The 26545-nt window shown below is 40.5% G+C and overlaps 1 protein-coding gene across 2 annotated transcripts in view; it reads right to left on the bottom strand.

Moving 5' to 3' along the window:
- LOC105936510 (inactive dipeptidyl peptidase 10) overlaps positions 1–26545 on the bottom strand; it is a 94921-nt gene that overhangs the window by 55273 nt on the left and 13103 nt on the right. Inside the window, exons 1-3 of one of the 2 annotated variants that reach the window (XM_036127946.1) lie at positions 13977–14123; positions 5487–5601; positions 5211–5306 (exon numbers count right to left, since the gene is read on the bottom strand). In XM_036127946.1, coding sequence (XP_035983839.1) covers positions 5211–5306; positions 5487–5601; positions 13977–14033 — 268 coding nt within the window. In that variant the 5' untranslated portion in view covers positions 14034–14123. Of the gene's footprint in view, positions 1–5210; positions 5307–5486; positions 5602–13976; positions 14124–26545 lie in introns of those variants that run through there. The other variant, XM_036127945.1, reaches the window with a different exon arrangement.

Below are 26545 nucleotides of genomic sequence, written 5' to 3'. Positions count from 1 at the left end.
ATGGCAGCCTCGCCTCTGTCAGTCAGCTGTGGTCACTAACATAGCTCACCACTGTCAGGGGGTGAATGATTGTAGTGTAAAGCGCTGTACGAGCACAAGCCATTCACCATAAATGTACATGCACTTTTCTTGAGGTCACCCTGCTTCTTTGTTTTTTAATTAGGCGTTAGAACAACTGTACTGCATTTTTCTATCTAGCAAATGTCCTCTTCATATGTTTTCTTTTTATATTTCTAACCCCTGTGACAGACTGGCGACCTGTCCAGGGTGTACCCTGCCTCTCGCCCACTGAATGCTGGAGATAGGCACCAGCACCCCTCATGACCCCAATAGGGACAAGCGTGACGGAAAATGGATGGATATTTCTAACCCTTCGTATGTACCTGCATGCTTTAATTTCTGAAGGTACATCTGAATGTGGGACAGTGGAGGACATTTCTATTCTATTCTACTCATCAGTCTGTGGTTGCTCATCATAATGTGTATAAAAGTCTTTGCAACAAGTTGAAATTAGACTGCACAAGCAGAAGCCCGTCTATGACTCGACATGAAGCTGGTCCCTCTCTTTGGTCTGCTGGCTCTGCATCAGGGAGAAAACCCACTCAGCGTTTGCATTGTGCGAGAGAAGTGCGGATAAATTTGGCAGTCTTTAGTGATCCTGAGTAACATGCTGGGCTTTTGGTCCACCCCTGACCCTTTCCCCAGTCTAACAACAAACTCACATGGCCGCTTTAGTTTTTTTCTGTTTGGGACCGACGGGATCTTTGGCACCTTTGTCAGACATAAAAACACAAGCCGGCTTAGCACATGGTGCTCTCCGCCTCCGGTTTGTCCCAGCCAGGAAGGTATGAGGGAAGTTTCTTTTTGTCTGGGCAAAAAAGGACATTTGATCAAACTCTGCTAAAAGATGAATGTATGTCTGAAGTCTGGAAAAAACTTGCTTTTTATGTTGGGGTGAGATAATATATATCTTTTGTAGACAAACGTTTCTTACTTAAACAGGTACACTCTTCAACAGATTTAGCAGTAAATAGGTCTACGTATACTTTACTTTGCAAAAAGATCTGTCTGGAACAAGCTATTAAAAATATCAGGGTGTGGCTTCTGCATTTAAACAGCTCTACCGGTAATTAAATATCGCATTTTGTGTCTTCATGTAGCCAGGTGGTCTTTTTGTGTCATGTTTCTGCTTTTGCTGTCAAAAAATGTAATAAGTCTGGAATTGTGATGGAAATATAGTCCAATAAGGCTATTTTTCTAGTTGTGACCTTTTAAAGCACTGCCGTTGCAAATTTTTCTACCACATTTTTCCTTCCACCCAACTTTCCATCAGTATGGTTGGACACAGACGGTCGGCTCGACAACAGCAGTCTTCCCTGTGATTCTGACCACAGCGTCCCCATAACATAACAGGTCCTCCTTTTATTAATCTGGTGCACTTAGTTTTTGATGAGGTTTAATTCAGATTTATCCGTAACTGGACACATCTGGACTGTGTGGAGGTGGAATTAATGTATTTCTGGGGGGACTGAATTGGGTCTGTCCAGATTGTTTTGTAAAGTGACTTTAGATTTGATTTTTGATTTATTTTTTTGTAAATTGGTACTATAGGAATAAAAATTAAGCTGAATAACTTTAAATGTGACACTAGAACTTAATTAAAGAAAGAAAGAGGGCATAAAAATCTCAATTAAAACAAAAAACAGAGTTGGTAACAGAGAAAACATTCAACAAGAACCATGAGAGCTTCAGGAACCCCACAATGATGAAAATCAGAGAATCCAGGCAGCAACTGGTTGACTGCGATCAGTCATGACATTAAAATCCAGATCTGGGTGAAATTAGTTCTCATAAATATATTTACCGACAAACCAGAGGGTATCAGAGCCTCAGCCATCAAATAATAAGAAGCCACAGGCTACAGAACCAGTCATTAGCATTATCTCCCAGTGAGAGAGAAGGCGATGGATCTTTTCTTTCTCTTTCAGAACAACAAGGCAATGTTTTAACCACCGTCCTGCGTCTTCAACCTTCCTCTAACCTTCCGTCGCCTCAGCCGGCCTCCACAGAGGCGTTATGGATATATTTAGTCATCCACACGTCTGAATTCACCACAAAGGCCATAATTTAGCTGTCATGTCAGAAAAAATCCTGCTGCCATTCTTTAAATTGTCCTCTTTTATCAATAGCCCCTTGTTATTGTCCGTTTCCCTTTTCTTAAAAAAAAAATTGGACATTAACACAATCTGTCATGCTGTCAAGGAGCGAGATGACAACAACAACGTTTGAAATTCTTCACCAAGATGAGCGAAGGGACGAGGACCGATTTCGATGAAGGTCAAAAATCCGATCAGGAGACGTAGGCACGGTGGCCCCGAGGCCCCGAGGCCCACTAAGGTGAGGAAGGTCAGTGACCTCAGAGCTGACCATGTCTGTGGCTTTTCTATGATCTCTGACAGTCTCCTGAGGGTCCCTTTATTCTGTGATCCCCCTGGGCTCTTTAATCTTCAGGATGGGAATAGAAAATGATCCATCAACATGCTTTTTTCATGAACTTCAGACTTCAATATACATAATGGCCAGTTTTAGCAATCGCAGTCATTATCCAATAAATGTAAATTAGAACCCACATAGGTGGCAAGAACTGGCAACAAATTCTTGCCACCTATGAATGTGATCAATGTCACTCATTGTGACGATGAAGTTTTCAAACATCTAATTCATGTTTGAAAACTTCAAAACGTTTTCAATGTGGCTTCAAACACAGCAAATTTATAAATATCAAAACCTTTAATTTATTGAAGGATTTGTGTCCTGTTAAACAATAAAATTATCCTGCAGAAGCGTGTGCTTGTGGGGCTTTGATTGCACTGTCATGAAGTCACAGTCATATATTTCATTGTCAAAAAAGACATGAATTTTTAAATACCTTTTATCTTCCCTTTTTTCTTTATCTCAATGCCTAACACAAAATACCATAATAACGCTTCATTCCATATCACCCCTATAAATTAATAATAAGACTAATAAAGGGTAAAGTGCCCGAAACCATAGCTGTTGTTTGAAACCATAAAGTTTATAAGACAATAAAATGCTTTCTAGCAAAGCTATTTGTTCTTTTTATGTTTCCTCTGTGGGTGCAAACCACTTTATGATCATGGCACATTGCATTATATCAATAACCACTCCCTAAATAATCTTCCTGCATGTTTAGGTGCAATAATTAGCCTTCAGCTGTGACTTATTTTTCTCTGTGCCTGACCAGAAAGAAGGAAAGCCTCGACTTTGCCTGTGATTCCCTATTTTAACTTCCCTTCCACCCAACATCAACATGTGTAGCATTTGCTTAATGCAGCTGTTTAGAGCCAAGCATGTGGTTGAGAAAACTAACTGCAGAGGGAGAGGAAGAGTTGGAGTGGTGAGGGAGTCTGTGTCCTAAGAGTAACGCACTGGCATCTGCATTAGTACAGTCAGTTAAACCCTCAGGAGGAAAACTAGCTAATATGTGGAGAAAAGTGAGACTTACACAACCCCTGCCTGACATGCTACCACAAAGAAGGCTATTCTGTAACACAGTTATTGGGAGTAGGCCAATACCGCAATTGGTTTCCATGGAGATAGATCACCGGCTTGTTAACAGGCAGTAATAACCAAGGTGTCATAATAATTGAGAATACTGAACTTTAAGAGGATATAGCATGATTCACAATCGTGAATGATTCACATTGTCTCCACTCGTCCAACCAGCGCCTTTTCTCTTTGTTGTGTTTTTTCTCTGTTAAATCACCCCATAAACTATCACTATTGTTCTTCCTCGTCGTCCAAGTTTATTTACTCTGAACTCACGTTTGATCTTGAGAGGATTCGCAAGATTTTCCTTGTGACGTCTGAATGATCGTGAATTAAATCTATTCATTTGGGGTTTGTTGTGCTTGTTGTTGACCAGACACCACACATCGTACCAGCAAACCTGTTTTATCTACGATTCCTGCACCACCACCAATAAAAAAAGGAAAAAAAACGCAAAAGCATTTTAGGAAGCCTATGGTGGGTGAGAGCTGCATGGGTGTGAGCGTGGGCGCACCTGCGCTCTGGGCAAATATGACAACTGGGAGGAAGGTGTAGCCAGTCTCCCCTGCAGGTTATAGCACAATGCAGCACATTAGCCATCATTGGCTAGGAAATACTCAACCGTTTCCTGCTAATTGTCCTATCTGCAAGGTCATTACACACGAGCCTATTTGACTGTTTACAGCAGGTAAAGTAGAAGTCTAACTGCCTCACACCTCGTCACCATAATCTGTGGAGCACGCCACTCTGGTGATCATCAGGAGACGTGATGGTGGGAAACCCTGAAGAAATGCTGTGAATGCTTACGATGAAGTCGATCTATGATTAAAGTTGAAGTTTGAAAGGAATCATGATGCAGTTTGGCTGCGATTCACCACATCTCCAACTTTTTTTTAAAAGATCCCAGCTTTTGTGTGGAAAGTGATTTATCAGGCCCGATTTTGTGCAAGCTTCATCAATGAGACCCCAGATCCGTAATGTCAAAAGTTAACAAGTGAATTGTTAACAAGTGGGCCTTTCTAGCCAAAAAGCTAAAAGGGCCCACACCACAAGTCTTCGCCTGCACATAAGCCATTACTCATGCATAAACAAATAGGATAAACTTGAACAAAATCTAATTATGACAGGATTTCATGTGCAAAATGTAGCCCATAATTTTTTTTTCAATTAATTCTAACATGAACTACTTTAGGGTCTAGTTCACGGTTCTAAAACTTCAACTCCACAAAAACGTAAAATACGGCAATGCATAAAGTACATTTGCGATACATTTTTTATTTCTGTTTTGTTGTTTTTTTGGTTGAAAAGAATCTTTTGATTAAATATAAAATGGTAAAAGCAACATCACCTTCCTGTGTTAACTTGACACTGACTTACCCTGTGATCTGTATTAAAATCTGAGGCTGCTGCACAAGAAAAACATCAATTATGTAGAGATAATTAGGTCTGCAGGGCCATTTGGATTGAAGAGTAGGATTATATTTTATTTAAGACAAAAGCAACTTAAGAAAATGTGGGAAGGCAAAGGCTTGCTCTGAATCTGAAGGAAAAATAGAAAAATCAAAGGAAAGTCTATCTGGACCTTCCTTTAATCATTCAGCTTGCTTCAAACCTAAACTAAAATGTAACATTGGACTCACCGCTAATCCACCTGGCTTCCGGGTCGTGAACTTGGAACTCCGGTTTGAACAGGTCCGCCACAGTCAGCTTGGACTTGTTGTTTTCAGGAAGCTCAGCTAGGAAGGAACGACACATTCAAACCCTAGTTGTCAGAACGGGGTTACCAACGAAGAGCAAAACACATCAAAAGTCTTTTACCTGAAAATAAAAAAAGGAACAACTAACTGCTAACCATGAACAGTAAAAAAAAAAAAAAAAAAAAAAAAAAAAAGGAACTATAAGGAATTTTAACGTACTGGGTGTGAGGACGACTACGGACAAGGTGATGAGGGAGCAGACCACCACTATAACCAGAAGAGAGATGGCGATGCCCTTCCAGTTCCTCTGCGGCGGGCTGACATCCACAAACTCCTGCAAACGCAGGTTAAAACCATCAGATCAGCAGAAAAAACATCTTCATTTATAACTGGGATCAAAACTTCAAGAGTCAACGGCAGGAGAGCACAAACTAACCCTGGACCAGCTCCGGGAGTTTGCTTTGGCCCTCGCTTTAATACAACTTGGAAGCTGTAAATTTACAAAGCTGGTACTTGAACATCACACTGTGATTACAGTATTTATACTTCACAGTTTAGGAAACAACATCCCAATGGCCGAGCGGATATTCAACCGTAAGTGTTTGTTTTGCAACCATTTAACTGCATGGTAAAAGCACATGCAGAGCAATCATCGTGTCCAGACAAAAGATGTTCAACGGAAGGAGCCGCTTCTGATGATTGTTTTATCCTTTCTGCTTTCAGTGATATAGTCTTAAGATTTAAATGAATTCTTTTAGCTCTTATTTGAAAAGAGGCACAGCAATCTTTGAAAAGGAAGGTTTAACCTGCAGCCACGCGTCTGAAAATGGACAAAGGATGCAGGCTTAATGTCACATTGTGAACCGGAAACCGGCTGAAGAGGTGAGGTCAGATGCTTTCAGCGGGGACCCTGCAGGGAGCTGTAATAGGCACCTGACATGGGGCCGTGTCTTAGAGACCCAGCCGTCAGGGAAGGCGGTGAAGCCTGGTTCAAACAACATAAAGCATTAGTGAAATGTTTTTTTTAAAATAGAAAGGCAAGAGAAACACTTCAACAGCAGCTGAAGCCCAAAGCACTCTGAACCATCAAATTCTTTGGTGTTTCAATCTGAAAAGTATGATTATGAACAACTCTGTGTTGGCCTCTATGTGAAACTCTATGAAATCCCAACAGATCCCATTGAAGTGTGTAATTGATACAACATCTAAAACAGAATTAATTACAAGCAGACTCCCACCCAGTGGCGGCTGGTGATTAGAAGTTGGAGATTACAACACAACGATAAACTCTACTTAAACATAAATCTGTCCACTTTCACTTTCCTGCTACTGGATTTTAACGTCTGACCGGCTCTCATTTCATTATCTGCTTTCTTTCCTCCAGTAAAAGCCTTGTGAAATATTCTTTTTGTAAATAAATGAATAATAATAATAATAATAATAATAATAATAATAATAATAATAATTCTATACAAATTGATCACACTAAGTCATTATGATATAAATTATCTCAGATAAACTTTGTTTGAACAGATAAAAAGGCCATTGTTCACCACTTGAACGCAGACAGGTGTTGGACCATAATGCACAGCACCAGCTGTAGAGGAAACCCAACAGAACAAACCAGCACAAACACCAGCTGGGCACCTTGGACACAACAAGTCAACCATGCTTTACCAAAGATCGGTGGACAGAAATGTTTGACTACTGAAGCGTCCTGGTTGACTGCTTTTATACGGGTTACGGACTAGTTTTGAGCCGTTTCTCAGCTCTGCCCTCTTCTAGTTTCTGCCTTGGTTTAGGTCCCGGTTTAGTTTTAAAGTCGTTACCGGTTTGTTTTCCACTCTGTTCCAACAGATGTTCTGATCTTCTTGCTTTCCTTAGTCTGGAAATACGCTCCAACATTCTGATTCTGTAAATAAAAGTGTCCTCAAAAGGACGGTGATCCCAAACACCGCAGAATATCCACACCGGAGTGGCTGAAGAAGAAAATGAACAATGGCCTAGTCAAAGTCCAGACCTCAACTTGACCGCAAAGAAGCTGCAGTGCAGAAACAAATGCCTCCCTCCCTTATGTAAAATCATAGTAAATGAAGATGCTGTGCAGATATTTTACCACTGCTAAAGGTGCACAATAAACAGATAGCATCCAAGCTCTGAGGACTTGATAAACATGCCGAGCACACTCAGTTCATTTTGCATCAAAATGAAAAGAGGAAATGATGTGAGTGACTTTAAATGAGGGTTCATCACTGGGCCACAGATGCTTCAGCTCCGACCGCAGACTGCTCCAGGCTACCATCTCAGAGCGAACGGCGGCTAAAGTGACACCGGCACTTTAATGTAAGGGGGAGACACGAGTAAAAGGATGGAAATTGAGGCCTAAAGTGGTTATTCCATGACAGAGATGCTCGTGCATTAAAGAGATCACGGTGTTGAGAGCAGAAGAGCCGCCCTTCCTCGTGCTGAGGCTAGTTGAGGCTCGTCTAACGGCAACAACATGACATCCCAATAATTGTTGTTGCCTTTATTTCCATCTGTAAGAGCCTGGGGTCACAGCGGGAACCTGAGCAGGTTTTTTTTTTCCTTTTTTTTGACAGATCAGAAATATGAGACAATTAATTTGCAACTTAAAAACAGGAACCATCCCTGTGTTACAGGTGTTTTCCTTCTTGCTCTTCCAAATGCAATTTAAGGCAAAGGTATTACTTTAATAAAAGGACAAGTATGTTTTTAGCCTTGCCAACTGCTGCTTTCTGCGTTTAGTGAGACACACGTCAGTTTAAGTTGTTTTATTAGTGAAAAAATTAGGTGGCAAGACACGTGTCTGGTAGCTGAAAACGCTGCCTTAGAACACCGGGAGAAGGAAAGTGAGCTAAAATTAGTTTGTTTTCCAACTCTATATTTGGAGAATATGTAAGCGTAAAAGGAAAACTGCAAGCGGGAAATATAGAGTAAGAGTAAGGCGATGTCCCAGTGTCAGGGCAGAAAACATAAAGCAATATGCTCTGAAAAACAAAGAAAGTAGCTGCTAGGTGCTGCAAATAAGATGCGGCGGATCATCAGTATGATCGCCTATAAAAGCAGGAGGTTTTAGCAGTTTGCTGCCCTGTAGCACACCTCTATGCGCTCACACCGTGTCAAGACGGAAAGACATCAGCAATGATCTTCATGGCCACCTTGTTGTTATAAAAGAAGCAGTGAAATCAGACAGCGACGATACATCATGCCATCCCTAACCTTGCTGCTTCTTTAGGAAGCAAGGAGCCATTATGTAACCCGATGCAAAGTCTGATAGAAAGGAGACAGCCGTGTCACCCCAACCCTGGCGTTGCTATTTCTGTATATTTTCAGAGCCACGTGGCAGGAGTAAAACAGAATGGCAGAAAGAGATGCAGACTGACATCCCCGGGCCCCTGAGTATTTAATAAAAGGGAGCAACGTCTGGAAGATTGGGAAGGTTTTGAGCTGCTTGACGTTCCACCAAACTGAACATTTTCTGTTTTAGGTCTGTTAGGGTGAACAAAGTCATTTCTGTTTGCTATATACTGATATTTTTATATCATATTCTTTTTATTTAAAGGATTCCTCACATTTCCTTAGTATATGGTTGTCCTTCACCGACTTTGTCCCTAACTGGACGGTGTGCTTGGAATCCTCGTCCACTAGGAGACGCATTTGTGTCAAAGCTTTAACTTACCAACTGCTGTTTTGAGATGTTGCTTCAATATTTCCACATATCATTCTTTCCTTGTAATGCTATCTGGCCCCCCCCCACCCCAGTCCCACCTGCAGCAGAACATTCACACAGCATGATGCTGCCACCCCCGTACTTTAAAGTTGCATCCTTTTACATTTCTAAACTGTAATCTGGCGTTTTAACGTTGCTTTTAGGGGTAATGGCTTCTTCTTGGCTGAGTGGCTTTGCAGTCGCTGTGGGTATAGCTTTAGTCAACCTCTTTACAAGATCTTCAGCTTCAGTTCTGGGGGTAAAACACACATTTCCACTTTCATCTCACCTTCCTCGACCTTGCTGTCACACAAGGGAGGAATGTTCTTGAGGTGCTTTGCTAAAATTGGGTTATATTTGAACTAAATTAAGTTCTGAACGTTTATATTTAGCTGAAACTTGCAAGATAAATCGTATTCAGAAAATTGACTAAAATGACCATTTAGTACTTTTGAATCTTTCAACCAAAGATTTCTGTTTTTAATGAACCATATCTGAATAATAAAATTGATTGTAGCATTTTTTTTTTTTTACATCATTAACCAGGAGAATGCACCTCCTGACGGTGTGAAGACAAAGGATCAGCTGCTGAGGTGTGTGTGTGTGTGTGTGGGGGGGGGGGGGGGGGTGTTAAATCAGTGAGGCGGGAGGAAGTGATTCCCAGTGACACGCGCTCAGCAGTAGGTAGGATTTCTCCGCACACACACTCACCGAGCCATCACCGACTCCTCTATAAGCGTTAGTTTAACATCTCGGAGCTAATTCCCGCCGTGCTCCCTGCGCGCTTCATCAGGCACGGTGCGCTGCGAAAGCGGCCTGGTCGGCCTTGCATCAGTGGAAAGCAAAGCAGGCGAGGAAGTCAATTGTGTGTGTCGTGTGTCTGGGAGGGAGAGTGTATGGAGACAAAAAAATATATAAAAATATTTCAATCTGGCCTCAACGCTGTATGGGGAACGCTGGAAACGGGCCGAGAGACGACAGATTCTAACTAAAGTCAGCTACACATGTCCAGCGTGAAGTCAATTCAGAGTGACAGATTATCATTAGAGTAATTGGAGCAGCTAGAAAGCAAATACAGTGTGCACAAATGCCACAAGCAGAGCCGCTCTGAACAAAAGCAACACCAAATCATCTAAATCACCCACTGACCACCTAAAGCGCCATTATTAGCCAGGAGTGGTGGGGGAGGGGCCAGTTTAATTCCTTGCTCCTAAGAATCAATATTTGGTATTGTTTATGATCTCGAGATAATCATTGCGGCTTGAAGCCAACATCTGGATCTGGCTACAGTTTCAAAATAAAAGCTGATGCTCCAATCCAGCAAGCGGATCCGGTGAGCGTTTCTAGATAAAGTATGCTGCTCTAAACTAAACTTAGCGTCTCTGCTACTCTCCCCTCTCTCCGCCCATTTCTTGTATGAAGCAAGTTTTAAAACTAAAGCCATCATTTAGAACTGACGGAAGCAGTTGCTGGAAACCAACAACTTCGTCTGGCCAGCATTTCAAAATTTTGAGAAACTGCCAAGCGAGATGGACCAGTGGGTCCAATTAGTTTCAGGATAAAAACAGCAACTGGAAACCAACCTCTAGAAAAGATGAGAGCTTCAAGGTAAAGGTGATGCTGGAATCAGCATGTGGTTACGGTCCAATGAGCAGCAGCGTTCAAAACAAACACTGCTGCATTGTGGGACAATTTCTTATCTTATCTTATTATGTCATCTCTGCCATTTTGCGTTCCAGTTTCCTTCTTGCTTAACAGTAGGAGAAAAGATGGATGCTCGCACAAAAGCCATTATTAAAAGTACAAATACAGTCAACGTGACATGAGCCGCTGCATTTTATTACAAAATCGTTGTAACTGAAAAATGTTCAGTGTTCAAACATCCTTTTGAACACTGAAAAGTCGTACCTGACTGACTAAATGTTACATAAATAATAGAGAACTGCTAAAAGCAATCAAAGCAGGAAGTTTTCACTCAATGTTGCTGCGAGTAGAAGTCGGGTCTCATCCTGTTGAATCCACTTTCTGAGGCTTTAGGGGCTCCAGTACATATCTCTTCCAAATGCAACAGGATCTGGTTAGAGTTTCAAAATAAAAGCTCCCGCTATTGGTCCTCCAAACCAGCAGAGTCTGGAGGACACATTCACACCCTGACGGTGGGGAGCTATGTTAGCAGCCACAGCTGCCCTGGGGCGGACTGACAGAGGCTGCCCCTCTGAACACCGGCAGCAGGCGATTCAGGTGAAGACTTAGACGGTCAGAGCAGGGGATCGAACCGGCAACCCTCCAACTGCATTAGAGATACATAAACTACTTTATTGAAGGCAATTAATGACAAAATGTAATTCATTGATCAAAATAACACTACTAACACAACATTTTAAGGGTTTATGGAACAAATACATGTGAGAACTTTTAACTGTTTCATAAATCTAAATATTGGTAAATGCTAAAGAAATCCATCAATCCTCACGCTGAGATCTCATTGCAATTGAATAAATTTAAGCTTTGAGAACAGAACTAAGCTCAGTATTTCCCCCTCCCCCCCACCGTCACTCTGACCAACCACCGACCCATCCACACCTTCGGTCCTGCCTTCCTCCCCCCTCACAGTCACACCAATGCAGGTGAGAGGTCAGCTGATGAGGCTGAAACAGAGGAAAGCCTCAGGAGCAGACGGCCCTCAGTACGTGCGGCTGCACGGCTGTCAGTCAGAGGTGGCACTCTGCAGCACCGGGGCCCCCAGGGCACCGTTCTGTCTCCGTTTCTCTTCACCCTTTACACCTCGGACTTCACCTACAACACGGACAGCTGCCACCTTCAGAAGTTCTCTGACGACTCGGCCATTGTGGGCTGTGTGTCTGAGGGGAACGAGCTGGAGTACCGGTCGGTCATCATGGACTTTGTGGACTGGTGTGAGAAGAACCATCTGTGCTTAAACACCAGTAAGACCAAGGAGATGGTGATGGACTTCAGGAGAAGACCCCCACCTCACTCACCTGTGAACATCCAGGGGTAGGACATAGAAACTGTGGAGAGTTTCAGATACCTGGGTGTTCACGTCAATAATAAGCTGGACTGGACACATAACACCGACGCCCTGTATAAGAAGGGCCAGAGCCGGCTCCACCTCCTGAGGAGGCTGAGGTCCTTTGGAGTGAGCAGGCCTCTGCTAAAAACTTTTTAGGACTCTGTGGTGGCCTCAGCCCTCCTCTACGCTGTCGTCTGCTGGGCTCCAGGCAGCGCAGAGCGGGACAGAAAGAGGCTGAATAAGCTGGTGAGGAAGGCCACTTCTGTCCTGGGCTGCTCTCTGGACTCTGTGGAGGAAGTGGCTGAGAGGAGGGTGTTGTCCAAGCTCACATCCATCATGGACAACACCTTCCACCCCCTGCACCAGACTGTAGAGGAGCTGAGCAGCTCCTTTAGTGCCAGACTTAGACATCCTGTCTGTAGAAAGGAGCGCTACCGCAGGTCATTCATTCCTGCTGCTATCAGATTATACAATGCTGCACTATAACTGTAACCATAACTGTAATAAGTAATGTGCAAGTCTATTTAATACACTGTGCAAATATTCCTGTTAAATAAGCGACTACAGCTGTGTAGTTATCTCACTACCTCACTGTTGTTCTTTACCTGGTACCACTTAATGTACAACGTCAATCCATTTATATATAAGTCACCTGAATGTACATAATTCATCTTAAATTTCTGCTTTATTTCCATTGTACTTTTATTTCATTTTTTTGATACACTGTATAAATGTAGACACACTCTATATATACCTTATGCACCTTTTCCTCCTTTTGGCACCTTCTTTTGTTTATTAAGCCGATGCGTGACAAGTGAATTTCTCCACTGTGAGATCAATAAAGCCCATCTTATCTTATCTTATTTGCTTTTGGTATAAAATGCAGGAAGCTGATTGGCAAAACATGTAAGAAGAAACTCAACAGCGAGTAAAATCGACAAGAAAGGACAGAAAATATTATAAATTCATAAATGAGAGCTAGAACAGCCAAAGGTAGGCAAGAGTATTTATGTCTAAATAGATTTTTGTCAGAAGCATGTGTAATTTTCCTTCCCTCACCAGTTATGCAATAATCTATCATGTTTATTCACAATTTAACAGACATTGGAGTCTGCTACGAGAAAACGACGAAATGTTTATACTTATAAAAGGCATACTAAAAAGGTAACGGACACAAAAAGAGCTAAATTGAGAGCCAAGCCACGTAAATGAGCTTTTAAAGGACTGGAATTGTAAGCAGAGAAAGATAAAGCACAAAAAGGAGCTAAACTAGAGAAATAAGCAACAACAAAAAAGTACAGCAAACGAGACAGAGAAGACCTGAATAATGCAGCACAACAAACTGAATAAAATTTACAAAATTCCACCTATTTTAAAGAAAGAAAAATAGAAAAGAAAGAAAAAGTGACTCCAGGAAAAGCCTTTTCCCCTGCCTGTCCAGAATAACTCTTTCTTTGGAACCTGTTGAAGATGCCCATTACTAAATGTCAGCTTGCTTGGGCTTGAAGGAGGCTGATAGCTGTGTGCAGGCAGACTTGAAGGCTTCGCTGCTCGCAGACAGGCGACAGATCTTCCAGAGAGATAGAAAATGACTCTCTCTGGGGTGTGATGCTGCAGCTGCAGCTCTCACCTGGGATCTAAAACTGTCCATATCAAATCCCAACTCCACTCTTACAAGGGGAAGCCACTCACTTATCTACACAAAGCTGGTTTCATGATTAAAACTCTTATTTTTCACATTAAGATGGATGCACTTTTGCTTCTGTCATATACACATGTGATGTATGAAGGTGTAAATCACATGTGTATGTTATATCTAAGAATGGGATTGACCAGCTGCTATTGTGGCCATGCTCCAGGATGCCTGCCTGCCTGCCTGAGGGTCCAAACAGCTGAGATCCTAGAAATGATGACAACATCAGAGCAAAGCAGGTATTCATCGGTCTACCTCATCCTGCTGAGAGTCCTTGGGCTTTTTCCTGACCGCATCCTTGGACGCCGTCATTTCTCCCGCTGCCTCGGTGTCGCTCTGCAGCCTCGATCCAGCCACTCTCCCTGTCACAACAGCCTCCACAGACGCTGGCGGAGCGATTATTAAAGCGCGGAGCGTCAAGCTCACGCTCCGCAGCCGCGACTGCTTCCGGTAAGAGCTTCACAATAAGAGCCGCGTCAGCGACAGCATCTAAGGGGGTCGTTTTTTAAGTAAACGCTGCTGCTGGCAACCAACCAAGGGGTGTGGTGTGAGTTTCAGAATAAAAGCCGCGGTTTGGCGTCTGGCGGCTCTGTAAGCAAACGGTTGTAGTTTCAAAATAAAAGCGGCTGCTTAAGATTCATAACTGTGTCTGGTCAGGATGCGTCAACAGCTGACCGAGTTAGAGTTTCAAAATAAAAGGTGAAGGCTTGTGAGAGAGTGGATGGATTTGGTTAGTTTTGAAATGATGCTGCTCGAAACCATCAGTTGGATTGAGTTTGGAAATTAAAGGTGCTTATTAAAACCTACATTTGGATTCAGAGCAAATCAATGCTGGCCATAACTGTACTTAACCAAAACTTTGTGCAATATCATGGAAAATAAACTGTTGCACAATGCCAGTACATCTTGGTCTCAGAAGAACTTCTACTTTTTTAAATCGTGTTCCCTTTAAATATACATAAATGGTCTAACAACCAATGCATATTTCCAGAGATGTATGGTGAGGTGTGGTGTCCAAACAGATATTTGCTGTTTTATATCTAATTAGTAACAGAAGGTTATTTGCCATTGTACTTCTGTTTATTCACATTATTTTCCAGAGATAAAAATGTAAAACACCAAAATATTGACATTTATTCATAGAGAATAGAGAACTGAATATTTGCCAAGGTGTCCTAAATTTTGACACGATATTTGTGGATCAGATGATAACTAATTAGTTAATTCAAGAACCGACATTAACCTCTATTATCATGATTACTACAGAAAACCCTTGCAGATCTATCTTAACTTTTCCTGCATCGTTTAATTTTATTGTTAGTGATTAAACACAACCCAAAGAATAATGACATGACACTAATGTTAACTACGCAGTAGGTCTATAGGCCCAGTGACAACCCATTTTGGGGACTATTTGATCAAATCATGGGGATGAATTGTTTTTGTCTGAACTGACAAAACTGAATTTAAAAAAATCCTTTAGAACTGATGAACTGCAAAATGATCTACAATGAGCCGCCAGCTACATTTAAACTACCAACCTGTTGTGAAACTTCTATTACTTACTACCCTCTCGTTATTTGCTGTTCCTGTTTACTCTGCTACTCAGCCAGCCTTCTGGTATAGTTTGATTTCAGAAGAGCATGCATGATAACTATAATATTCCCACAGAAACCTGCGATATTTTTACCCCTGATGTCACGCAACTATTTCTACTGTATCACTTCAGGGACCAGGATCCCTTCCATGATATCTGCTGTTGCAGCATCGCGTTGTCTAAATTATGGGATTATGGCTCTGCATGTCACCAGAGAAGGAACAGGTCCAAGACTCCGTATGAAATCCCTGCGGAGGACAATGAGGCGAGGCTGTCGAGCAGATCAGTGACCAGCTGGTCTTTACAGCTGCCAAGTGGCTGAATGCAAATAGATAGGTGTCACTGAGAAAGCCCTGAAGAAGGGAACGCAGACTCTTCCCCCAAACCCATCTAAAAATAATGATGCAAACAAGCGGGAGGGGAACAGAAAAGGGCGCAAATGAAGATGGAGGAGTTAATAGAAACCACAAAGCGTCCTGAGGGGCTCTTTATGTGCTATGGGATTCTACAAGTAAATGATTATTTTCAGCTGCCAATACCAACATTTTTCGGTTTCCCATGCCATCCTTTTCATTTTCATTTTAAATTCCATACAGTTTTCCATGAATTATGCCGGAAAGTTCGATCTTCACAACACACCAGATCTGATGTTCACTTCCTTGATTTCCTTGACGTCCCTTTTGGACAATTCAAAAAAATCTCTTATTGCTGGCAGAGGCTGTCCTGAATTGTCAAAATGTGAACATTTTATGTCTGCACATTTTGCTCAAAAGAAGTCTTGTCCTGATGCCCATCAACACCTGTTACTTATATCAATCATCCCTTTTGCTCATTTCAAAATGCTAAAGTGAATTCATTTATCGCCACATTGAAAAAGTGATTAGTGTATCAGTTAAACACAGAAATGTAAATCTGATTTTGATTTCAATGATTTGATGTTGAAATATTGAATTTGAAAATATCTTCAGCCAGGCGATAATGACAATATAAAAATAAAGTGGAATCTGGTAGAATTTCGTATTTGCTGATCTGCCTCTGATTGGTTGATCAGAACCTCATGGTGACTATGTCTCCAAGGGGCTGCAAAGCTGAGAAACTGAACCAAGCAACCAGCCAGATGTTTGCCTGACCGAGCTCACAACAAGCCTGATCACCTGGTAGAAATACTGTTCAATAAACCCAAATCCACGTCCCTTCTGTAGATCAGTCAACAGCCAGATCTCTTTTCTCTGACAGATAAAAAAAGGGATGCAGGAACTTTGAATTTCCCTTTCCCCTTAAATCACTGTCTGGGTATTAGAATCCTGGGTTATGAAACAGTCTTCTTTAAACTTCTGAAAGACCAGTTATCTTTTCAACATTTAATAGGCTATATTACATATGTATTTATAATATACCATATAAAATTTCTTAAAACATTCCCACTTTTTCTTGTAGGAGTTAAGCAGAATTAGTCATGCTTTGAAGAAGTATTTTCTAACCTGAGTAAATAGAAAGCGTAGTACATAAAAATAACCTTTATTAAGGTAGAAAATTGCCTAATCCTGTGTGAAGAAATAAACGCCTTTTGAACTAAACAGTCGGCAGCAGTTAGACTAATTACAATTAATATTTTTCATTGGTGTGAAGGAATTTTTAAACCAATTTCAATCTGGACTTTAACAAGGCCACTCGAAAGCCTTCATTTTACTTCAGCTAGTCCAACATTATAAAGTCCACTGTGAGAGGTGGACTTGCTGCGGTGTTTTATAACCTGGATGACCAGAATGTGCTTGGGCTTAAGGCCTGATGGCCAGATATTTTCCTTCAGAGGCTGCTTACATCTATTGCAAGTCTTCCAGATGTAAAAGTTGCTTGCTATGTCAATCCTATAGTAGATTACAAAATGACTGAAAATGTCCCATTTAGCCAGTAAACTGGAAAAGCCAAAGGTTCTCCCCTCTGCGCTGCAAAAAAACACATCTCTCTCTGCCAAAATCCAGCCAGCAAAGATCTGCTACCCTCCCACTGTGCAGCCTGATGGTGATTGATTGGCTCGCTCTAAGAAAATGTAGTTGAGTCTCCGATCTCATTCATTGGCTTGCTTGTCTTTATTGAAGGTGTGTAGCAGTGTGGAGTGTCTTTTACACGCAGCAGACAGTGTGTCCTGCAAATTACATCAAGCTGATACAGTTTTACGGACATAACTGATAATGAAGGGGACATTCCATTGATTTATTGATGTCAAGGTCGGGTTTGGTTGTCAGACGAGGTATGAAAGAATGATAAAAGGATAAAAAAAAAAGTCCTGCCGCAGGTGTAATGAAGACGTCCAGACTAATGATTTATTGTAACAAAGCATTGCTGTGGTCTGGCCTCAGAGAACGACAGCTCTGTAAAACTCAAAGCTTGATCTCTTAACCTAGAAAGGTGTTTCGTCAACTAAAGTATTCTGTGGTATCTCTTCATATTGCCTGCAAAAGGGTAATAGTTTGAGTCTCTGCCACTGTGTAGTTTTCTGTTGTGGGTTCTTTCCTGTTTGATTTCTGTTATTGTTTATGTTCTGTCTCTGGCTTGTTTTTTAGTTCTGCTAGGATCTCGGCACTGATACCTGGTCTGATTACTCACTCTGCACACCTGCTCAGCTCCACCCCGCCTGCAATCATCTCTCACCGGTTTCACCCGTTTCCACCTCCATATAAACTGTGTTCAGACCAGTCATCAGTGCCAGATCATCTTTTCGCGCATTCGGGCGAGTCTCCGTCCAGCATAACCATGTTGGTGTTTTTTGTCTGTTGATTTTGACCCTGTTTGTCCTTGAAGATCTGAGCCAGCCGGACCTGTTAAGCACCTGTTTCTGTTCCTGCCTCTTTCAGACTGCTTGTGAGTCGCTGACCTGGTTTGCCTTGTGACTTTGAGTTTGCCTGACCCGTCTGTTTTTGTACCGTGCCGTCCCTTTTTGGTTTGACGGTCATTTTTGGGTCTGTTTTGTTTTCTTCTGTTAATAAACAGCCTTTTTCTGAAACCTCTGCTTTTCTGGCTGAATCCTGGGTCCCACGTCGCGAATCATTACAATAAGATAGAAAACTCTACTGTTTTCCACTGTGGATTTATCAGAGAAAATACCTTTACAGGTATCTGTTGATTGTGAATACCTGTTGAGCAAGCTCTGTACTTGTGGAAAGCGGTTGTTGGGAGTGAAAATCACCAGTTTTATCACGGTATGGTGTTATATCGATTTGTTTGGATGACGATACGATGATGGCCGGTATCAAAAAGTCTGTTACGATACGATTTCTATTAAATTCAATTCACAAGTTTGCAAAGGTGTGATGGGATATCATGTATTCTTCTAACACTGTTATTTAGATTCATATCAACCCACACAAAAAAACAACTAATTAGATGTGGCCACTTTATTTCTGAAGTCCTAAATTTAAATGAAAAACAGCATTTTTCAGATTATATAAAAAAAATAATAGACCCGCTCACCGGTTTTATGCCTTGTGAATTTCAAAATAAAGGCGTATCTTAAAAACAACATTATGGGTCGGTGTTTTTATTTTGCATCGATGTAACTGGACCATTAATCATTTAATCAATGTCTATATATGGATTGTTACACCGCTGGCAGTTGTATGACACACTTGTAAGGATGGAGAAGTCCTTGTGCTTGCTAAAAACTCTGGGATTGCAGAAAGTAGAAGTAGTTTAAAAATAGATGGTTGATCAAGTATATTATCGCCACATACTAGGCTAGGAGTGTAAATAATGGCTCAAACAGTATGTGCATCCACAAGGTTCCAGTGACCGTAGTATTTATCTGACATACAGCAACACAGATGTGTCTGGAAGGAGAATGAGCAGCATAGCTAGATGAAGATGAGGGAGAATGTGAGCAAAATCATAGAAAGTAAAGAAGTCTGAGAATTCAGGAGAAAGAGTAACAGAGACTGAAGGTGATGGAAGAAGAAAGCGGGTAGAAGGAAAAAATCCTCAAAGCTTGTGTTGGACTTTCTTCCCTTCCCCATTAAATATTTAACAGGCGGAATAAGAAACCACATGGAAATGATCTCTATCTCTCCTTCTCTGACCTATCCTGATGATTCGGAAGTTCACCAGCGTCCCAAAGGCACAAAATCTCTCTGCAGCCATCACAGAAAAAGCTTGCAGTAGCATCCTCGCTTCATCGTGCATCATTTTTGGCGCTCTGTTTTCACGGGGATGCATATTTCTGGGCCGACATTCATTGGTCTGCTTTACAGGGTGCTAGAGCTGAACATTTTTAGTTTATCACCGTCATGTGTTGCTTTTCTTATTAATTATTAAGAACTTCAGAGCTTTATAGCCTGTTGATTTACTACCTTCAACTCTTCCATGCCTGTTTTCTTTATAATGTGGGCTTTCAAGAAAGAGCTCTTAGTTTCAAACCAAGAGCACATCAGCTGCATGCATAAGATAAGAGCAGAACTTCAGAGCTGCTGTCTAATCAAAGCTGATTTACACCTGGGCATGAGGTGAATGCAATTAACCCGCTGTCTGGATGGAAGCCCACAGGGCTCTGATCTTGGACACCCTGAGCAATGTTTGGTTGATAAGGAAGTGGGTTAATTGACTCAAAGGAAGCTTGACCTTACAGTCTGAGGAAAGGAAGGCACTGCTGGTCACTAAGGGGTTTACTTTGATTTATTTGAGAAAAGAATCTCTATATATATCCTTAAGTCCAGGATTTAGTTTTAGGAAGAAAATTAGAAATATAACAAAGTTTACCAAAATCTGTGACTTTTGTGAGCATTTCTTCAGTAAAGATGCACTTAAAAGTACCCTGAAAGCCGCATTTCTATAACAAGCAGCAATAAGTATATGATTTTTAAAACACATGGAAGTTTATTGTTTTCACATTATGTATGCACGCTCTCTGATTGCAGTACTGAATCCTCTGGAGATTTTAAGCCAAACAGCTCTTCACGCTGCTTTCATCATTTTGTGGGTTGCCTACCGCTCTGCCTCTAAGATCGTAGTCCTAGCAGCTCCTCTGATTTGGACCGTTGATTCTTCAGAAAGGTTTCAGTCACAAAGAGGAATTCCTACTTATCCACACCCCTTTAACTTTTCAGCATTTTTCATCTTGCAATCACAAACCTCAATGTGTTTTATTGGGATTTCATATGCTGGACCAACACAATGCAGCACATGTCTGCATGTTAGAAGGGAAATTATGCAATTATTTTCAGTCAGCTTTAGATTAATATTTAAATAATTTTCAATTCTCACCACAGATTCCTGGCTTTTATGTTGCTTTCCATTTACCTCGAATATCAAAAATTGGAGCTGGGGATGGGGTGAACCCGAGTAAACAGCGTTCCAGTTAACACAGTGGGAGAAGTCAGCATTCCAAAATAAGAGCCTAAAAACAAAAGGTCATGATTCCAATATGGTGACGCCAAGGAAAGCATTGGTTTGGTTCATAGAACCTCTTATCAACGTCGTTTAAAGCTGTACCTTCCTCATGCAGACACCACTTTTAATTTGTCCAGAGTTGCAACGGCTACATGTAACACTGATTTTAGACGCACTTCTACAATTGTGTCTAGTAAAATAAACATGTTTTCATCAAAGCTCACTGTTGTTGATGTGATGAGCTGCCATATTGGATCCGACAACCAGTTTTAAAAAACTAAAAGTTCCGACTGAAAATGGAATGCCACGTTAGTCTGAACTTTGACTTGGTCACTCTCCAGTCTCAAGATTTTTCAGCTTATATAAATTCTATCGACTTCCAACACTTACTTCTAACATTAGGTCAGGTCAGCTTTGACAGCTTTTATCCCTTAAATCTGTATTCTAATTTCCTTCAGGGTTTCTCTGTTTGATCATTTTCCAAAATAGTTTTTTTCTTTTCTTTCATTTCTACTTTCATACGTTTACAGACAGGAGTATTTCTAAGATGTATGTTCTATTATAATCTTCAACCAAAATGAAAAGGTATTAAAAATTTTGTTTACTATTACTGCCTTGATACAATCTTGAAGCTTGCTTTGAGAGACTCCAAATGTAATCTAAACCACCCTTTTTTAACCCTTATTTTTTACTACTAACCTAAGGAAGATACATTTCCATGCTTTAACATTTGATTACGTAGAACAGCATTAGTATTTTCAATATAAAACATATGAACTAACGTTTGGAAACTCCAATATGCTCAATGGTAGCGGCCCGGCCAATTTCATCAGACTAACTGTGAAAACGTGCGATAAGGGACCTTCGTCTATCTATGACACCATTTCTCATAGATAGACGAAGATAACCTGTTTCAGGTTTTAATTTATACGCATATATTACACACTATTTACTGTTTAAAGCTGTTATATTAAAAGAAGTCCTACATTTGTTTTTGCAGTTCATCATGAAAAGCTTACCTACACTTTAAAATCTGAGTGTAAATATTGCATGTAAAATGCATTAAGTTGACTTTACTTTTAAAAATAAACGGTATGCAAATTGGTTGCCTCAAAATATAACTTTTGTGAACGTAAAAAATTTATGTGAAAGTTGTAAACATTAACTCTGCACTTCATAACTTTGAGAGGATGTAATACTAAGGTATTTTTGGGGAATCGGCCTTTAGAGTTGATCTGTTTGCAGGGAGCATCCTGTCTGGATCTCCAGCTACTATTTATATTTCCTTATTGTGTTTCCATGTTGTTAACCATAAAATTCAGCAATTATAATTTGACATGACTTATTACTCAGGACACTGGGACCTTTTTTCTGGGTGAAACCTTTATGTTTGCTTCATCAAACAACTACCAGATCTCAGTGTTCAACTTCCAGTATTGGGAAGTCCTGCTTTGTATAATACTGATTACATCCCATTAATCGTAACAGTGAATTCGCTCATGGTTTTGTTTGGCCACATCCATGGCAAAAAAAATAAATAAAGTAAAAAAATCTGCCAATGAGGTTAAACTGATCTGCACAAGTCTCCAATTAAATATTTTAAGTTATAAAGCATTTTTTTATCTAAAAGTTTCTAGAACTTAATTAAAATGAGTATAAATTGATGAGAAATGAGTTCTGCACACAAAGTTTTTTAATTAAACTGTGTTTTACGGTGAAGGAAACCAAAACTAGGCAATATTTAATTAAAAGGACAACAAACTGCAGTTTTCTAATTTAACCAAACATGGCCCGTACAGAACAGACAGAATCCAAATGTGACTCCAGGTGTTTTTGTTTTACCTGAGACCCTTATCACAGCCACAAGCACATCTTTATAAACACTGGTAAAACCTCAGTGTTTAACACAGCAAATCACTGATTTAACTTTCAGACATTGGGATAGAATAAAATGTCTGGAGATAAATATATATATATATATATATATATATATATATATATATATATATATATATATATATATATATATTTTTTTTTTTTTTTTTTTTTTTTTTTTCTCCACACTAATCCATATCTGAAAAATACTTAAATACAATTCCAAACCTTTCCAGGCTATACGTACAGGAAGTCAGTAGTCTACTGTCATCGTTTTTAGTGTTTTATGACGTCTGCATTTTATGAAACCCATAAATCCTGAGGCACAACTAACAGGTAACAATATTCAGTTCAATCAGTGATGGTTTCCAGAGAAATGACTTAAAACTTTTGCTCCTTTGAGTTTCTGTTTTTTCCCTTTCACCACTTGGCTAGGGTTGGACGCCACAACCTGCTCTGTTGCCATGGCTACCTAATTCCTGGATTTCCAGCATGTGGGTTGTTCTGGTTTGGTCAAATGGAAAAAACTGCATTAGACATGAAAACCAAGTCCAATGCTGAAAACCAGCTTCAGCAGGGTTGCTTTATTGACATTAAAAAAGCCAAGCTCCAATGCTCTAGTGACAAACTATCAGTTCACTTTTGGTAAATTCATTTAAAAAAAATTTCAAAGCAGTTTTCGTGTTGTTGTTAATTTTCATTATGTTATGATTGGTTTCACATTCAATAATTGATTCAAAAGGGTTTCTTTTGCTTCTCATTTAGATCAAGAAATCCTCTTGAGACCATTTAGCATTTTCAGTGTGAACTTTGCTTGAAAGAATTGTTAATTTGCTATTTAGTTTAAATACAAACATTCAGATTTTTGTGAAAAATCTCACATTTTTACCAACATAATTGCTGTTCTTTCAAACCCTGGAGCCATCTCTTTTAGACGAATAAATCAGATTTTCAAACATCCATTCATCCGACCATCTACAAAAGGCATTTGCTGTCCAACTGTCAATCCATTCATCTGTTTCTGAAAAGAAAAATGTCTAGTAACCACGTTTTGAGATGTTTATGATGCTTTATAACAGGGGTGTACAAAGTGCGGCCCGGGGGCCATTTGTGGCCCCTGGAGTGATTCTGTGCGGCCCCCGATGTCATTTCAAGAAAGGTTTGGCTCAACAGCTCAGATGGTTTATGTAGATAAAAGCTTTTTTAGTTTTTATTAGAGCAAATTTATTGTAGAAATATAAGATCTTACAATTTAAAACGGTACATCGCATTTTTACTTCACTTTATACTCTCTTTAATTTCATAGTAAACAAGATCACATATATTTAATGACATTTATTCAAATGCAGACTTTGATGCACCAAAATCTGCTTAAATTTCTTTTAAATTACAGCAGTCTTCAAAGAAAGACTGACTCAATTTCTGTGTTATTGCTGAGAATAGACTCAATTTCTGTTCAAGCACAAAATGAAGCACAAAATAATTTTTAAATTGGACGGCCCATATTTCAGTAAGGCAACAATGTAAAACCCTTTAAAGTTTTTATCTACAATGATTTACACATCCATTTCCTAAAGAAACACTGACTATAGTTTGGTTAATGATAAAATTGGAAGGGTTAGTAATTTAGTTTTTTTGAATAGTATATTTTGGCCCCATGAATATTTTTTGACTACACAGTTTTGGCCCCCGTGACCAAAGGTTTTGACATCCCTGCTGTACGACATTCTACAAAGCACTCTGGGAAAGAGAGCCACGTTTCATACATGGCTGACTAGCCTTACTTGTTGTGTTACAAGCTACATAATGTCTTTCTCTGAAAAAGGCATCTTTCAGATGCAACCAGAAGCTCGCCGAGACAATACTTTCCATGTATTCCACTGGGGGAGCATTTTATAACCACAAGATGCTCGGCCTGCATCTCAAACGAACACACTGCTAAGCCTATTCATCACAGGGAACAACAGCCTGACACACTTTGAATCCCGGAGGAAAGCGTTACAGCTTTTTAGAGCTTCTCGTCTTCTTGGACGCAGCAGGTCCTGCTGGGAATTTCCAATAAAAAGAAATCCGTTTGGCAAAGATTTCTCCCCAACATTTTAATCTATTTCAAAACCAGCAACGCTTAACAAGCTGAAGTCAACATGTATAATAAGAATGTATGCAAACATCATGCTTGAAATCATTTACAGAAATGCAACATCTCACCTGCATAAACCTGAGCTCTGGGTCAATCATACGTTCAATCTAGCGGCCTGAAATCCAGCCAGGCCAGTTGCTCCCGCCGCTTGAATTCATGTAACTTTAGTCCAAAAACTGCATAAAAGCGCCAGTTATTCTTTCCACTTGAGTCAAAATAAAGAGAGAGTCGCTCTCGCCAAGGCGCTGCCTGTCTTTTTTGGCTTCAGAGTAAACAGCAGCTTAGAAGTGCACACATAGAAATGGTGTCATTCACACGTCAACCCAGTTTCACTTAGCATCAGCGCTCTAATTGTCCAATCTGTGTCAGGAGGATTTTGGTCAGCGCTACAGAAAATTAACTTGCTTTTTTATGTGGTAAAGAAAAGCTAAAGCAAATAGAGTTTAGTTATCGCTTTTACTTTTCTGTGTTTTGCTTTTCAAAAGCACCACTATCTGTACATACCGTTATCTTTTAAGACCATCGTCCATAAATCTGGTAGGCTGCGCCGCAGGTGTGGTGACACTTTTGATGCTTGTAACAAACTTGACGGTATATTTAAGGCTTTGTGTTAAACAATCAGTCAAAAATGACACTTAGAATAAAAATAAACTACTCTCATTTTCTTCAGGTCCCTTAAAATTTCCTTATAGGACCATGTATCTATTCAAAAGAACCTTTTATTCAATACAGGTGGCGTCCAGAGATCGAAAAATACAAAAAGCATATGACCTCATTAGACTTTATGCTCAGACAAAGTTTTTTAAAATATTTGGATTATCTTATTTTGGTAATTTTATTATTTATTGATGTTTCACCTGTCCAGGATGTACCCCGCCTCTCGCCCAGTGAACGCTGGAGATAGGCACCAGCAACCCCCGCGACCCCATGAGGGATTAAGCGGGTCAGAAAATGGATGGATGGATTATTGATGTTTCTGAATATGAATTCTGTAATTCCTTCAACTGGTTGAATGTGGAAACAGTCTGAGATTTTGATTGGCCATGGACATTTTTAGTTACCTGACTCCGCCAGATAGATTTGCTCCGCATATCCATCTGGAAACCTTCCGTTGAAGTAATTTTGGGAAGGGGCGAAAATACTGGTTAGCTGATTGGCCTATGTTGGTGATAGACGGGCCAAATGAACCAATCAGATTCGTCGTCGCTCTGTTACGAGCGACGACGAAAACACAACCACAAGCCAAGCTACTCTTGCTGCTGCAGGTAAAGGCTCGTTAGCTCAGCAAAGAAATACTCTGTAATTCCGATAAAACTTGCTCGATAGCCACGCTAACGCTAGTTTCATCGGCTGAAGCCGCCATGTTCTTTAGACTGAACTGTCACGCATCTCGTTGCGTCACACCTCAACCCGCCTCAAAGCCAACGCTGATTGGACGTTCGTTTGGTGAACGGCTCCAAATTTTCTTCAACGGAGAGTATCCAGACTGATCTGCGAGTGAAACCTTGAAAGCTCGCGAGATCAGGATGGTCTCACGAGGCTACATTTTTAGAGCTTTTATATATTTCTGACATTTAAAGAAGGTCTTGTAAGAATACGTGATTAGATTAGCTCTCTAACATGTCATAGCTGGTATATTACCCCCAGTCTGCTTCTGATTGGATGACCAATCCCTTGGAACGACTCCTTCCAGAGGATGAGTCCAGTGATCCAAACCTGAGCCAGAACTGAGAATTACTACTTTTACAAACGCTAAGTAAACCTGCCCTCTGAGAGCAAAGTGTTCTGTTAGGAACATACGGGGCAATCTGATCTCTGATGAATGATGGAGCT

Source organism: Fundulus heteroclitus, chromosome 24, assembly GCF_011125445.2.
Source record: "Fundulus heteroclitus isolate FHET01 chromosome 24, MU-UCD_Fhet_4.1, whole genome shotgun sequence".
NCBI classification, from domain to species: domain Eukaryota; kingdom Metazoa; phylum Chordata; class Actinopteri; order Cyprinodontiformes; family Fundulidae; genus Fundulus; species Fundulus heteroclitus.
This window is presented reverse-complemented; position numbering and strand designations above follow the sequence as displayed.